This window comes from Trachurus trachurus, assembly GCF_905171665.1.
Source record: "Trachurus trachurus genome assembly, chromosome: 20".
In the NCBI taxonomy this organism is placed as follows: Eukaryota; Metazoa; Chordata; class Actinopteri; order Carangiformes; family Carangidae; genus Trachurus; species Trachurus trachurus.
Window position 1 is genome coordinate 23,821,187 of NC_139911.1, and position 15,489 is coordinate 23,836,675.

At 42.7% G+C, this 15,489-nt stretch overlaps 1 protein-coding gene across 1 annotated transcript in view; it reads right to left on the reverse strand.

The window, feature by feature from the left end:
* LOC311003924 (receptor-type tyrosine-protein phosphatase mu-like) overlaps nucleotides 1–15,489 on the reverse strand; it is a 171,614-nt gene that overhangs the window by 114,422 nt on the left and 41,703 nt on the right. Inside the window, exon 2 of the mRNA XM_083995836.1 lies at nucleotides 8,472–8,588. Coding sequence (XP_083851962.1) covers nucleotides 8,472–8,588 — 117 coding nt within the window. The remainder of the gene's footprint in view (nucleotides 1–8,471; nucleotides 8,589–15,489) is intronic.

The following is a 15,489-nucleotide window of genomic DNA, read 5'->3' on the forward strand; positions in this document are numbered from 1 at the left end:
TTTAACAGTTCCCCTCTGCTCCAGTCTTTGTGCTAAGCTAGGCTAACAGTTCTCCTCTGCTCCAGTCTTTGTGCTAAGCTAGGCTAACAGTTCTCCTCCGCTCCAGTCTTTGTGCTAAGCTAGGCTAAACGCATCCTGGACCCTCTGTATCTCTGTACACAGACATTGAACCTGACATCCATCTGAAGAACAAGAGGATTTTACTCAAATGTCAGAGTGTTTAGATCGAACAGCTGGCCAATAGGGAATCAGCATGTCAGTGTGACCTCTCCTCTGATTGGCTGGAATGGAGTCACAGTTGCTCTGAGTGTTTAAACTCCCCGAACAAGGCTTGAATTGGTTTTGGCAGGAGGCTGATAGTGGCTTCATACAGACTGGACACACACACACACACACACACACACACACACACACACACACACACACACACACACACCCTCAGAGCCATGTCATGTTCAAAGGCTGGGTGAATCTCCGGCATGCCGACACGCTGATAAACCCTTTAACACAGTAATTAACCCAGACACACACACGAACACACACAAACACACACCACACAAATATATACACATACACACTCTTTTTTTTTTATTAATCTGCCAAACAAAGTCCACAACTTCAAACTCTCCCTCTCTCCGTTCAATCCTACGTTACTCGCCCTTGTACACCCTCTCTCACCTTTACACAGTGTTTACCTGTTGGCACAATAGTAGATGTGTGTGTAATCTGTGTATACGTGTGCGTGTGTGTGCATGTGTGTGTGTGCTTGTGTGTTGTTTACAGCGGTTTGTATTTTTTTGAAAAGTGGTTTTGACCTCCAGGTCTCTTTGACACAGAAAGGCATAGTGGGAGTTATCACACAACAGACAGACAGAGAGCGAGAGGGAGAGAGAGAGAGTGTGTGTGTGTAGTGTTTAAATTTGCCTTCAAGCCTTACCGTGTGTGTGTGTGCATGTGTGTTTACTGTGTGCAGCTGGCACTGAGCTGATAACAGCCCTATTAGAAATATTAATATACCCTAAACCCCACAGAGATACACACACACACAGACACACACCCAGATGCCTTTGGTCTGTGTGTGTGTGCGAGTGTGTTTGTGTGTGTGTGTGTGTGTGTGTGTGTGTGTGTGTGTGTGTGTGTGTGTGTGTGTGTGTGTGTGTGTGTGTGTGTGTGTGTGTGTGTGTGTGTGTGTGTGTGTGTGTGTGTGTGTGTGTGTGTGTGTGTGTGTGTGTGTTCCCTCTGGTCATCCCTGGTTGGACCAAATCAATTTAAATTCTGAGACCGAGCCATTTTATTGGGCAACATCTGTGACTGACAGTGGGCATCCTCTTTGCCTGAGGAACAAACCAAGACCTGAACCTGCACACACCAGACCAGAGACCAGACCAGAAGCAGGACCAGAAGCAGGACCAGAGACAAGATCTGAGAAACACCAGAACAGAGGAAAAACCAGAGACCAGTAGAGAGAGCAGTAATAGAGGAAGAAAAACCAGGACCAGAACAGAGGAAAAAACCAGAGACTAGAACAAAAGAGAAACCACAAACCAGAACAGAAGAACCAGAGGCCAGAACAAAAGGAGAAAAAACAGAGACCAGAACAAAAGAACCAGAGACCAGAACAGAGGGAGAACCAGAGACAAGAATACAGGAAGATTCAGAGACCACAACAGAAGGAGACTTGGAGACAAGAGGAAAAACCAAAGACCAGTTCAGAAGAAGAAGTAGAGACCAACAACAGAGGAAGAAAAACCAGGACCAGGACAGAGGGAAAAACCAGAGACCACAAAAAAAGAAAAAAACAGGACCAGAACAGAGGAAAAACCAGAGACCAGTACAGAAGAAGCAGAGAACAGCAATAGAGGAAGAAAAACCAGGACCAGAACAAAGGAAAAAACAGAGACTAGAACAAAAGAGAAACCACAAACCAGAACAAAAGAACCAGAGACCAGAAAAGAGGAAAAACCAGAGACCAGAACACAAGGAGAAAAAAACAGAAACAGGAACGAAACAATCAAAGACCAGGGGCCTCATTTATCAAAGAGGGTGTAAAACTGCTACTAAATATTTGCGTACGGCGAAAAGACGAAAATGGCGTACACCCTAAATATTTACACCTTTTTCAGATCAATCAAACTGTTCGTACGCACAACTCTCCGCAATAAATCACACAGGACTCAAGAATGGTGCACACGTGAACACACCTCTTACTCCACCCCCGGAACGCCTATATACAACTATATATGGTCAGCACGTGCATATTTAATTAGCCATGTGCTCTCTGTGGCGCAGCAACTTTTGTGACAACAAAGTGACAACGGAGACAACCGGCGGAGGACGGGGAAAGAAGCGGAACTTCTCCGCTTCTCCGAAAGCAGATACACGGGCAATAAATCAGTCAGAAAAATGATCTTGCATTTTAATAAGCTACAATAAAAACAAAAACCTCCCAAATCTCAACAAAAGGGAGCAGAAAGAAGAAGAATCTTATGTAATCTGCCCCTTTATACCAGAAAATCTTTTTTTTTTTTTTTTTTTTTACCTAGATGTTAAAACAATGTAGGAAGCAGGACGATAGTTACCATTACTTTGCACGCCTTCCCACTACACAGTTACAGCTCTACTGGACTCGGTTTAGGTCATTTTCCTTCACAGTTCCTCCTCAGGGCCGCGTTGTCTCACTCTTTATTCTATCCTCTCGTCAGCTCCAAACTCACGTGCACCTCGTTAACTCAGGTGACAGAATAATAACAGTCTCAGTAGCTGCAGATCAGTGTGCGCTGCTGCCGGTGTGTTTTTAAACTTGGATGGTTTGATCCTTGTCGGACGTCACACAGCCTAATCAAAAAAGCAAAATCCACAATCCGCTCTGTTTATCAATTAACATAAAGCCTAGTGTTATTATAGAGCGGGTTGGATTGCCAGCATCAACGGTCCACCACTACCACAATTACTTTAAAAAATCCTACTGTGCTCTTCTAAATGTACTCCGCTCCTCTCTCCCTCTCACACTGCAGTTCTCTGACTCAGCAACGGTGTCGCCAATTCCTCCTCTTCCTCAAAAAAGGCGTACGCCAGGGTCAAAATGGGTGTAAATGTCCGCACTTTTCCCCGTCAGGTTTTGGCTTGATAGATCCCAAATTTGGCGGAGAAAAGTGCGTACGCACAAAACGAGGGGAAAATGGCGTAAAAAAAGGTGTATCCACAATGATAAATGAGGCCCCAGGACAGAAGAACCAGAGACCAGAAAAGAAGAAGAAACACAGACTAGAACAGATGAGGAATCAGGGACCAGAGCAGAACAGAAAGCAGGTGTGGTTAAAGAACAGTGACGCGTGGGTAAGGAACAGGACTAAAAGCTGCAGCAGAACCAGGTCCACACAGGTACAGAACCCAGAGGAACATGACAAAGACAAATGAACGACTGAAAAGATGAAGAAGTGAAACAAAGAGCAGCTGCAGGCTGCTGTGATGTAGCTGTCTAGACCAATCAGGGTCCAAGAGGCGACTCCCTGTCAACAAAGAACATTCAGGAGGACTGATGTGGATTCTCTCCTGGTCCTGGATCAGCAGACCAGCTGTTTAGTGGTACAATGGGATGTTGACACTCATTTAACTGCCAATTTGGCGACCACCAAGTCACCAAGACCAGAGTCCAGATCCTGCAGAAACCAACTGCTAACAAGTCAGGAAGTCCAAGAACAGAAAGAAGCCTGAAACACTGTGTGCGTGTGTGTGTGTGTGTATGTATTTGTATGTATGTGTGTGTGTGTGTGTGTGTGTGTGTGTGTGTGTGTGTATGTATTTGTGTGTGTGTGTGTGTGTGTGTGTGTGTGTGTGTGTGTGTGTGTGTGTGTGTGTGTGTGTGTGTGTGTGTGTGTGTGAGGTGAGGCAGTAAAGGGCATTAGAGAAGATTACTGTTGTTCACACTGACAGCAAAGAGGGAGCGAGTGCTACATGGTTCAGATTAGATTGAACTTGTACCATTTATAAGAACATTAAATGGAGCCTGCAATCACTGGTCAATCGATGCTTTGCTGCTGCTCAGTGTGTGTGTGTGTGTGTGTGTGTGTGTGCAGCCGCAGTATTAAACCGGTTACAGTGGAGAACAGTTGAGGTTTTTCCTCCTCAGACCTGCTGCCGTCTCTGGGAGAACACATGCAGAGTTACCATTTAAAGTGTCTTTACAGAGGCTGTAGAGCTTCATGAGCTGATCCAGGGACATGCATTTACACTCAATCAGTCAAAAAGCATTCATGCGTTTTGATCAATGTCTGACAGCATCACCTGAACACCACAGAGGAGGATGGAGTGATGCTGCAGTGGACGCTCATGGTCAGAGGATGTATCAGCCAGCTTCGTCTGTCCTGCACTGGTTTCTACAACTATGATTATTTTCATCATCGATTAATCTTTTGATTATTTAAACAATTAGTCGATTAGTTGTTTGGTCAATAAAATGTTAAAAAAAAAATGTAAATGTCAATCAGTGTTTCCCAAACCACAAGATGACGTCCTCAAATGTCTTGTTTTGTCCACAAACCAAAGAGAGACTCAGTTTATTGTCATAAAGAAACAAAGAAACCAGAAATATTCACAAATCAAAGAATTTGGACTGTTATTCTTAAAAAAACTACTCAAACCGATTATTAGCTCTAACTGGTTTGAGTCAATTGGAAACAATAACAATTTAATAATGAAATAATAACAAAAAGGATTGCAATACAATCCCCAGACAGCGCTGATGGGATCATCCAAGGGAACTGGTATCCAGAGACCATGTAGATTTTTGGGGCACATGCTGATGAGTGACTTGTAAATGATCTAAGATCTCCTGTAGCAGTCCTCTGGGAGCTGTGCTGAGTTGGGTCCAGCATTAGAGAGGGACGGTGAGGAGTTATTGCCTGTTCTCATACAAGTGCTGACCACACTGAAACCCAGTGTGGTCAGCACAAAAGGCATTTAAGAAAGAACAGGCACAACAAACGCATAATGCTGGAAAAGATTTGCATTAGGAATCGACCAATATGTTTTTTTGGGGGCAGATAGCGATGAACAATATTCAGAACCAATATTCATTTGCGGTAAAAATGAAAATGTTGGTGACAAAATATAGAATAACACACCTGGGATTAGATTTTACACAGTATATAGGGCCCTATAATTTCTGCGATCACGGAATCGCAGAATTGGACAAATAAAACGGAATCTACATATTTTTAATGTGGAATATCATGGAATTTGACATAATTTGACTGAAATGCTGTTTTCATGTGGAAGAGGAACCTAAGTCTGGGGGAAATTGCACAGAAGGAAGCAAACCTGGGTGGCACAGACATTGGATATCAATCATCATAAAAATGCCAAATATTGGCTGATATTATCTGCCATGCCAATAATCGGTGGAGACCTCATTTTCATAGTGGGATATAATGTGGAATTTCCTTCGGGATCAATAAAGTTGCATCTATAAGTAGGGCTGCTGCATCGATTATTTTTGTAATCAATTCTATCAATTATTTCATTGATTTCACTAGCATTCAACTCGATTTGCGAACTTCATCAATCAGTGAGGATGAGCTGTTGTGTATGAAACTTCAATTTTACATTGGACACCACCTTTGATATTGTCTCTCTTTCCTTATTTTCTGTCTTTTCTCAGATCGGCCCACTGAACTCCGACAACGCTGTGTGTCAGTAATAAAAGTTCATGAGAAACATAAGTAGGGTCTATCCCTACTCCGACGCTCTCTCTATTTTCAAATATTCAAATAGTCAATCAATTTTAAAAAATCAAATAGTTTTAGACGTTCATCTTGTCTGAAAAAAACATAAATGTTCCCTTTTTACTGTCACAGAAGAAGGAGAAACATGGGAATACTCCTACAGCCATCAGAAGGTTCTATGTGGAACTCTATCAAATAAAAAACAAATGAAACTGAGGTGCGCTGCAAACTCTGTAAGGTGTGGACTTTGATGAGAAGTGGTACCGGAGAATAATTACGTAGTTTTACGCCCAGAGAGGAATATTCACAAATATTCGAAGAATGGTCAAATAGTTCCCGGTGATTATCAAATGGTGCTTTTGCTGGAAATGCCCCTCCCCGGACGTATGTTATATATTGCGAGTGCAATTAATTAAACAAAGCTTAGATTCAGGAAAAATTGCCTCGATCATTTTTTTCAATCGTGCCCAGTCTCAAGCTTTAAGTTGATTTTCAGTAGTGTTTGGCACTTCCTAGTGGTGTTAAACAGGAAGTAGCCTAGTCTACTATTGATTAAGTGCAACACATGTTTGCCTGGTTTGGAGTTTATATACACTAAAATACAATGTAGGTTGTTGGAAAATAGTTTAATATAAAGTGCAAGTGCATTATTATAATTTAAATGGATTAGGAATTCATATAACTTGGTGGATTTAAACATTTAGATTTAAAAGCTCAGAGCTACGCTACGGAGGCTCATGGGATTTCTTGGTTTCCCTAATCAAACTCATAAAATACACAATCCAACAACTCCACAACGCTCTGGTGGACAAGTTGTGACCTGCACATTCACCACAATATTTGATAATAACAGAATGTCACGATACAGAGTTGTTTTCAAGGCAAATTCATGCAAAACAGCTGTTGCGCGTTGCCTTCAGGGACAGTTTTTCATCAAGCAGTCTCTGCATTTACCTCTAAAACAACTCTGTCTGGTAACGTTCTGTTATTATCTCATAGCGTGGTGAATTTGCAGGTCACAACTTGTCCACCAGAGCGTTGTGGAGTTGTTGGGTTGTGTATTTGATGCGTTCGATGAGGGAAACCAAGAAATCCCATGAGCCTCCGTAGCGTAGCTCTGAGCAGCTCGCGGCTCTGCTCCGCCGTTCTAAAAACAGCTTGCACCGACAAATAAAGGTAACGAACCTACTGCTATGACTATAGGGATTATGGCAATGGGCCACTTTGCCAAAATGTTGAACTATCCCTTTAAAGCTACAGGGACAAAGTGCAGGTCAGAGCTTTTCTCTGGACTCTACGGAGGATCAGAGGCCTGGTGGTCTCTCACAGAGCTGCTGACCTGTGACTGCAGGTAGAATGTTACGTCTGAAATACAAATGACCACAGTCCTGAAGGAATGATCATGACACCAGTGATGATGATGATGATGATGAGCTGGACTGATCTGGACATGACCAGAAACACAGAGAGATAAAGGTGTGATCCGTCCAGCTCCAGACAGGACCGGTCCCTGTGTGGTTCTCCCTGGCCGGCCCAGCTGCTCTCTGGTGGAGGGATAGTTAGATTTAATACCCTGCCTCGCCCTGCTCCCTGCTCCACATATCAGCCGGGAGGAGATCGAACCATGGGGGAGGAGGAGGTGTGTGTGTGTGTGTGTTTGTGTGTGTGTGTGAGTAATTGCAGCCAATCCAGGCAATCACAGAGCAAACAGCTTCTCTCCCTACGGATGGACACACACACACACAAGCACACACACAAACACACAAGCACACCCGCACACACACACACACTTCTTCTTTTATGGAAAAAGGAGGTGACAAAACCCTCCACTCTTTTGTTTCCTCCTCTCTTGTTTCCTCCTCTCCTCTTTTGTCTCTTTCTTTCTCTTTCTTGCCTCCGTTACCTTTTCTCCTCTCCCCTCCTCTCTCTCTCCTTCTTTCCATTTCTCATTTCCTCATTTCTTCTCACTTCTATCACTTTCTCTCCTCTGTTGTCCTCCTCTCCCTCCTCTCTTTCTTCTTTCTCTATCTTCCCCTCCGTTTCCACTCTTCTTTTATTCTTTCTCTTTCTTCTTTTTCCTTCTTCTCCTCTCTGCCTTTACTTGTTTCTCACATTTCCTTCTCTCCTCTCGTTTCCTTCTCCTCCCATCGCCGCCCCATATAAATCACATTAAAGAGGACAGTAACCACCTCCTCTCTGTGTGTCCTCACTCAGCCTGTCTCTCACGTGATTGGCTCTGTGATTTAAGAGAGCTGTATTCTCATTCGTCAGCGGCTTAACCTCTGCGAGCATGTGACAAATGACACACACACACACACACTTAGTCTTATCTCAGCGGTTCATTGTGAACTCTGTCCGTCCATAACTCAGAGCAGAGACTGTGGCAGGTCAATAGTAGATAACACAGAGGCTGCATCAGCTCCAGGTCTAACACGGAGAAACTGAGCATTAAAGAATCATTCAAAGGTTCATTACAGGAGCTGCACTCATTCTCCTCCTTCACAACAGCTGCTCACACCAGGACCACAGAGGGAAGCTAACTCCTCCATGTTTTAATAGAAACACTGTGGCAAGACGGAGCTTCTGAGTTATCAGCTGAATCTGCAAAAGACTCTCAGAAGGAAATAAACCTCAGAGGACCCATCCAGGTTCCCTTAGGAGCCTTACAGGAAGAATGTCTCATCCTGAGTCTGCAGAGAGAGAGACAGAGAGACAGAGACAGAGAGACAGACAAACACAGATGGGTACCTGCGGGGATCCAGGGGTTGCTGGCTGATTGGTCACCGGTGCCTCCCTGCTCCCAGTCAAAGTCGTCCTCTTTGGACTGGACCAGAGTGCAGTCTGGAGACTGGCCAGACAGACAGGCTGCAAGAGACGGAGACAGACAGGTGGTCCGTTAGTTGGTTTTGTTCATAGTGAGCTTGATACTGGTACTAAAAGTGCTACCGGCGCACTAAAGCAATTAAAAGGGTATATTGCGTTAGTATAATGACTGAAGCATACAGCTGTCAGTGGTGACGGGGAAGAGAAAGCAACAGAGAGAGAGAGAGAGAGAGAGAGAGAGAGAGAGAGAGAGAGAGAGAGAGAGAGAGAGAGAGAGAGAGAGTTCCAAGAAGCAGCGGCCCGTGTATATATTGTATGTTCAGTCTTCTAGCGGATCCAGAAATCACCACATTCACCAAAGTAAAAGTGTTCACCAACATAAAACTTATGAAATAGACAAGTCAATAACTTGTAATACAATAAAAGAAACAGGTTAACTTAATGGCTCGGGATTTTCTTGTAAATTAGATTCCTTAAATTAAAAAGTTTCACCGCATTTTATTAGCTTGGTGCTTTTATTTTGTCGGAAAGATCTGCCTCTCTTGCCCTGGTTCTGGTTGCTTACCAAAATAGCAAGTCAACGGTCCTAGACTATTGTATTGTAGCTTATATACAGTATGTTTGGTATGAACCAGTCGGATTGGTCGGATAGCGTGGTGAACGTGCAGGTAACAACTTGTCGACCAGAGCGTTTTGGAGTTGTTGGATTGTGTATTTGTTGAGTTTGATGAGGGAAAGACAAAAGTTCTCTGCTCTGCCGATCTAAAAACAGCTTGCACCAACAATTAAAGGGATAGTTCAACATTTTGGCAAATTGTCCCATTGCCATAATCCCTAAAGTCATAGCAGCAGGTTCGTTACCTTTAATTATCGGTGCAAGCTATTTTTAGAACGGCCGAGCAGAGCCATGAGCTGCTCAGAGCTACGCTACGGAGGCTCATTATGGGATTTCTTGGTTTCCCTCATCAAACTCATCAAATACACAATCCAACAACTCCAAAACACTCTGGTGGACAAGTTGTGACCTGCACATTCACCACGCTATGAGATAATAACAGAACGTTACCAGACAGAGTTGTTTTAGAGGGAAATACAGAGACTGCTCGATGAAAAACTGTCCCTGAAGGCAACGTACATCAGCAATTTTGCATGAATTTACCTCTAAAACAACTCCATCTGGTAACATTCCATTATTATCTCATAGCGTGGTGAATGTGCAGGTCACAACTTGTCCACCAGAGCGTTGTGGAGTTGTTGGATTGTGTATTTGATGAGTTTGATTAGGGAAACCAAGAATTCCCATTAGCCTCCGTAGCGTAGCTCTGAGCAGCTCGCGGCTCTATATCTATAGCGATTATGGCAATAGGCCAATTTGCCAAAATGTTGAAGTATCCCTTTAATACACTTGCTGTCTGTGTCTAAGAAAAACTAGCAGTTCCACCTCCAGCCTAATCACTGCACCAACGCGCAACAGGCCAACACAAACAACACAACACGCTGGCTGTGGGGAACTTTTTTCAAAGTGTGTGAGACTGAGATAACATCATTGGCTAATGTTGTCACTCATAAATGATCAGCGACGCCAAGGAAAAGATGGCGGCGGGGGCAGCCCTGGTTGTGATGGTAACAGCTGTTGACTCTGCCCAGATGAGCTTCCTGTTCCACGGGAGAAACAGCAGCTTGTTAACATATAATGTTCTTCAGAGGGAGACAGTTCCAGTTCATTACTATTTCCCAGCATTCCTCCCTGCTGCCTAACACACACACGCGCACACACACACACACACACACACACACACACACACACACACACACACACACACACACACACACTGATAATAGATGTAAACCCTCCTCTTTCCACCATGACTCAAAGAGGTTTAAATCCTCCATTCATAGCCTCACACTCTGATTCTCTGTGTGTGTGTGTAAATATATTTTGTGGCATCAGGGGCATCGACGCCTCGTCAGCCTCTTTACTGTAATGACTGTGTGTGTGTGTGTTGTGGGGGTATATGTGTGTGCGTGCATGCGTGTGTGTGTGTGTGTGTGTGTGTGTGTGTGTGTGTGTGTGTGTGTGTGTGTGTGTGTGTGTGTGTGTGTGTGTGTGTGTGTGCAGCTGTCATCCAAAGCGTTGACATTAAATAGCTCCAAGGCTCATTTTCATTTTCTTTCTTTGTAACAGAAGGCACATTAAATACACACATGCACACACACACACATCCTGGTCCCGCCGGGCGATGTTAGCTCATCAACAGATACGACACACAATCTGTTTAATCTGCTGCTATGAATCTGCTTCTATATAACAAACTCAACACACACACACACACACACACACACACACACACACACACACACACAGAGCTCTCTCTCTCTCCCTAAGGAGAACACACAGAAAAGCAATCTCAGCCTCTTGATCGCCCGACTGTCTTAACTGTGGGGATCTCTCCTCCTCATGTCTGTCCTCCATTTTGTCTTCAACATGTCCAACTGTCACTTTGTCTTCTATGTTCTTCAACATGTCCAACTGTCACTTTGTCCTCTATGTTCTTCAACATGTCCAACTGTCACTTTGTCTTACTATGTTCTTCAACATGTCCAACTGTCACTTGTCCTCTATGTTCTTCAACATGTCCAACTGTCACTTTGTCCTCCTCATGGTCTTCAACATGTCCAACTGTCACTTTGTCCTCCTCATGGTCTTCAACATGTCCAACTGTCACTTTGTCTTCTATGTTCTTCAGCATGTCCAACTGTCACTTTGTCCTCTATGTTCTTCAACATGTCCAACTGTCACTTGTCCTCTATGTTCTTCAACATGTCCAACTGTCACTTGTCCTCCATGTTCTTCAACATGTCCAACTGTCACTTCGTCCTCCATGTTTTTCAACATGTCCAACTGTCACTTCATCCTCCATGTTTTTCAACATGTCCAACTGTCACTTTGTCCTCCATATGGTCTTTAACATGTCCAACTGCCAGTTTGTCTTCTATGTTTTTTAACATGTCCAACTGTCACTTTGTCCTCCATGTTCTTCAGCATGTCCAACTGTCACTTTGTCCTCCATATGGTCTTTAACATGTCCAACTGCCAGTTTGTCTTCTATGTTTTTTAAAATGTCCAACTGTCACTTTGTCCTCCATGTTCTTTAACATGTCCAACCGTTACTTTGTTCTCCATGTTGTCTTTACAATGTCCAACTGTCACTGTCCTACATCTTGTCTTCAACATGCCTAACGACCTCAGCCTGACAAACGAATGGTTTCAGTGAAATGAATAAAAGGGCACTGCTGAATATGATTAATCAGGCTGAATTATTTTGTATACATTATCATTTCCCCTATTAACTAATTGAAATGAACACATTCATTCTGAAGAAGGTCTCATGGACAAACTGAGAGACAAATGTGGGTGAGAAGATGTTCAATATAAGAAAGAACATATTTCTTTCTTAGTGCTAAGTGTGTGTGGTTTTTTTGTAGTTGGATTTACTTTGACCAGGGAGAGATTGACCATGACAAGGACAAAGTCAACTCTGAAAAATGAGGGTTAGAGGTTAGGAAAAATTATTTTGTCATTGTAAAGACAGTTTTATGAACCATGTACTTTAAGTGTCATCTCTGTTTGACTGTATTGAAATGGACTCTGAGTCTGTATTTGACTTGGCTGGGAACAAGAGGCAGCCAGTCCTTGTAGCTTGTAGTTTTTTTTAACGTTATAAAAGTGTATTTTGTTGATCAACGTCTTTATCTTACATTGGTTTGTCTCCGACGATGAGGAGGATCCTTGCTTTAAAGTAACCCAGATATGGAACTAAACATCCCAATCCCACTGACCTAAAGAGGCCGTATCATGGAGGCAGAACAGGGGCTAAGCTAAAGGTTTACAGATGGAGATACAAGAGTTTTCTACCATCAGTCCTCATGGGAAATGTCTGCTGCCTGGCTAACAAGTGTGATGAACTGGAGGCACTTGTGAAGAAACAAGTGAGTATATCACATGTGTAGTCTCATGTGTTTCACAGGGACCTGGTTAAATGACACCAATCTGGGCTGCTGTGTGAATTTATCTGGCTTCACTGCAATACAAAAGGACAGTGACGCCAGAGCAAGTGGAGGAAAGAAAAGCAGAGGAACGGTTCCGCTTGTGAACAACAGTGGTACAAGCCCAGGCAGATCACAGTGAAGGAGAAGGTCTGCTGTTGGGACACGGATCTGTTGGCAGTGGGACATACCCAGGGAGTTCTCTCAGACCACCACCAGTATTGTTTACAGTCGGCCATGAGCAGAGCCTGTAATACTTCAGCCTGATGCATTCATACTGTAGCAGAATTGGGGGATTTTGGCCACATCACTCTCACCTCTGACCTGCCTGGCTTCACTCAGTATCTTGACTGTCCCACAAGAGAAAACAGTACTTGATCTGTTGTATGCGAATGTCAAGGAGGGCTACACTTAGGGTTGCAAAGGGGCGGAAAATGTCCAGTAAATTTCTAGTAAATTTCCAGAAACTTTCCATGGGAAGTTAAGCTGGAGAATTGTGGAAATATTCCAAATTGGAAACTTTCCATGGGAATTATGGGAATTAATGGGAATTATTGGGAATTTATGAGAATTAACTGGTAATTGGGGGTAATTTAAACAAACTATATCATATCCAAACATGAATGTAAATATTTTGTTTTATCATAAGCAGACATCCATGCTGAATAATACAATAAAAAAAACATGACATTTCAACAGATTTATTTGTGAGTAGAACTTTATCACGTTTTAATTCTTGTATGAACAATCAATTATTTTACTGAACAACAAAAACATGAATGTTGAGTAAAATATTACCCCCTCCACCCCCCACCCAATCAAAAAGTAAAATTTTGGATTTATTCCTGTTTATTCCCATACATTCCCGTTAATTCCCATGGAAAGTTTCCAACTTTGAAAATTCCCGAAATTTTGCAACCCTAGCTACACTGCTTTGGCTCTACCACTACTTAGCAGATCGCACTGGGGTCAAGTTTCCTGTCCTTTAGAGCAGGGGAGGTGAGGCCAGAGCTCAAGAGGCTACGTCCTGGAAAAGCAATCAGCCCTGACGATGTGTGTCCCCGTCTGCTGAAGGACTGTGCAGCCCAGTTGGCTGAGTCTTCTTCAACTTAAGTCAACAAACAGGGAGGGTCCTGGTCCTGTGGGAAACATCCCGTATTGTTCTGTGACCAGCTGAGATCAATGAGTCCAGACATCATGAAGACTCTGGAGTGGCTGCTACTCTGTCTTCTGAGGCAGGACGATATTGGAGAGGATGACGCTGTCCTTTATCTACTGCACAAGGTCTTCCAAGCTGGTCTTCGATTCTTCGAGTGCATTTAACACCGTCCAACCCCCCCTTTCTTAGAGATAAGCTCAAATGGATGAGGGGGCAGTCTGGACTCAGCCAGGACTGATGTTAAGAGACACATGCAATATAAGATGCAGGACATCTTAGATAAGACCAACCACACTCTCAACATCATAGCAGGTCAGAGAAGAATGATCTATCTATCCATCCTTCCATCTTTTAATTTGAGTATACTAAAATACAAAGTTTAGATAATCAAAACAAGTATTATTTTGAGCAAAGTAATGAATTGTTTAAACACTATCAGTCAGTGATAACCTGCCCACTGAAGGAGTGACAGGACCTAGTGTAGGCTATCTCATGAGCTAAAAAAAAACAAAAAACACATTAAAAATTTGAATATAATTAGAATATTTAACATAAGAAGAATTAGAAATGCAAATCTGATTTGGGGGGGAAGATGGATACGTGTCTGCAATTATCTACACAAATGATCTTGAAATGGCTTAAATTGTGTTTATATCTCTGTCCATTTCCCTTGCAAATGTTAAATATAAAGACATACAAAGCTTAATATCAGGAAACACTCAATTTATTCTGAAAATACATAACTGAATGATCTACTTGTGTAACACATGAGGAGTATCAGGAAACTTAATTGATGACAGCTTTATTTGTCTGAAATGATCGTTTATTGATTTTAGAAGCACAATACAGCAATGCAGGTCTTTGATAGCATATACATTGTGTTATTAAAGGATATGTGTGCATTTAATAATATGCATCAAGGCTTTATAACCATTTAGATTAACATCATTTAGTGTGTTATTGCACATAAACATACGTTGGAGGCAGAAAGCTCGGTTTCCTCTGTTATGTGTGAGCTGCCGGTCCCCAGCCTCCTCTGCAGCTCTGTGGTCCTCGGCTGCTCCTGGCCGCTGCAGGATCATCATCTGACTGTGATCTGAAGAGGTTTCAAATTTGTATCAACAAGTAGAACAAATTGCACTGAGAGTGACTCAATTTTGACCATTTCTCATTGAAGTATAATCACACACAAAGGAAATATAATGAGTACACTGTGCCGCAAACATTTAATTGCAGCCATAAATCTCAAACTATCAGCTGCATATTTTACATCATGTTTTAGGAACGTAGCCGCAGCAGGCTAATAATTACATTTTATTGATGTTTGTCACTTAGCAACTGCTGTTAGTTCTCTACCAAATGACCATTAGCTCTATATCTAAATCAATGTCCCAACCAATAAACAATGAAACAATGGCCATGATGCACATAACTCTGCTGGCCTGGGACTTACCTCATCAGACGACATTGTTGACAAAATGGAGAACTATTGCTGTGGTTGACTCCATTTGGCCGAGCTTCAGAGAACTTGGTTGACAATGGGGTTGAAGGTGGGAGGGGTGTAATGTCTGAGGCCAGTCATCTGTTCTGGTCTGAGATGCTGAGTATCAAGAAGTTGAGTTTCTACTAAAGTACTTAGTAATACTATTAGGGATGACCATTCCAAGTATTATAGTCAATCTCTGTAAAACTTACAGTAGCAATTACCGTCTGTGTAAATTAATCGCATTTTCTCAG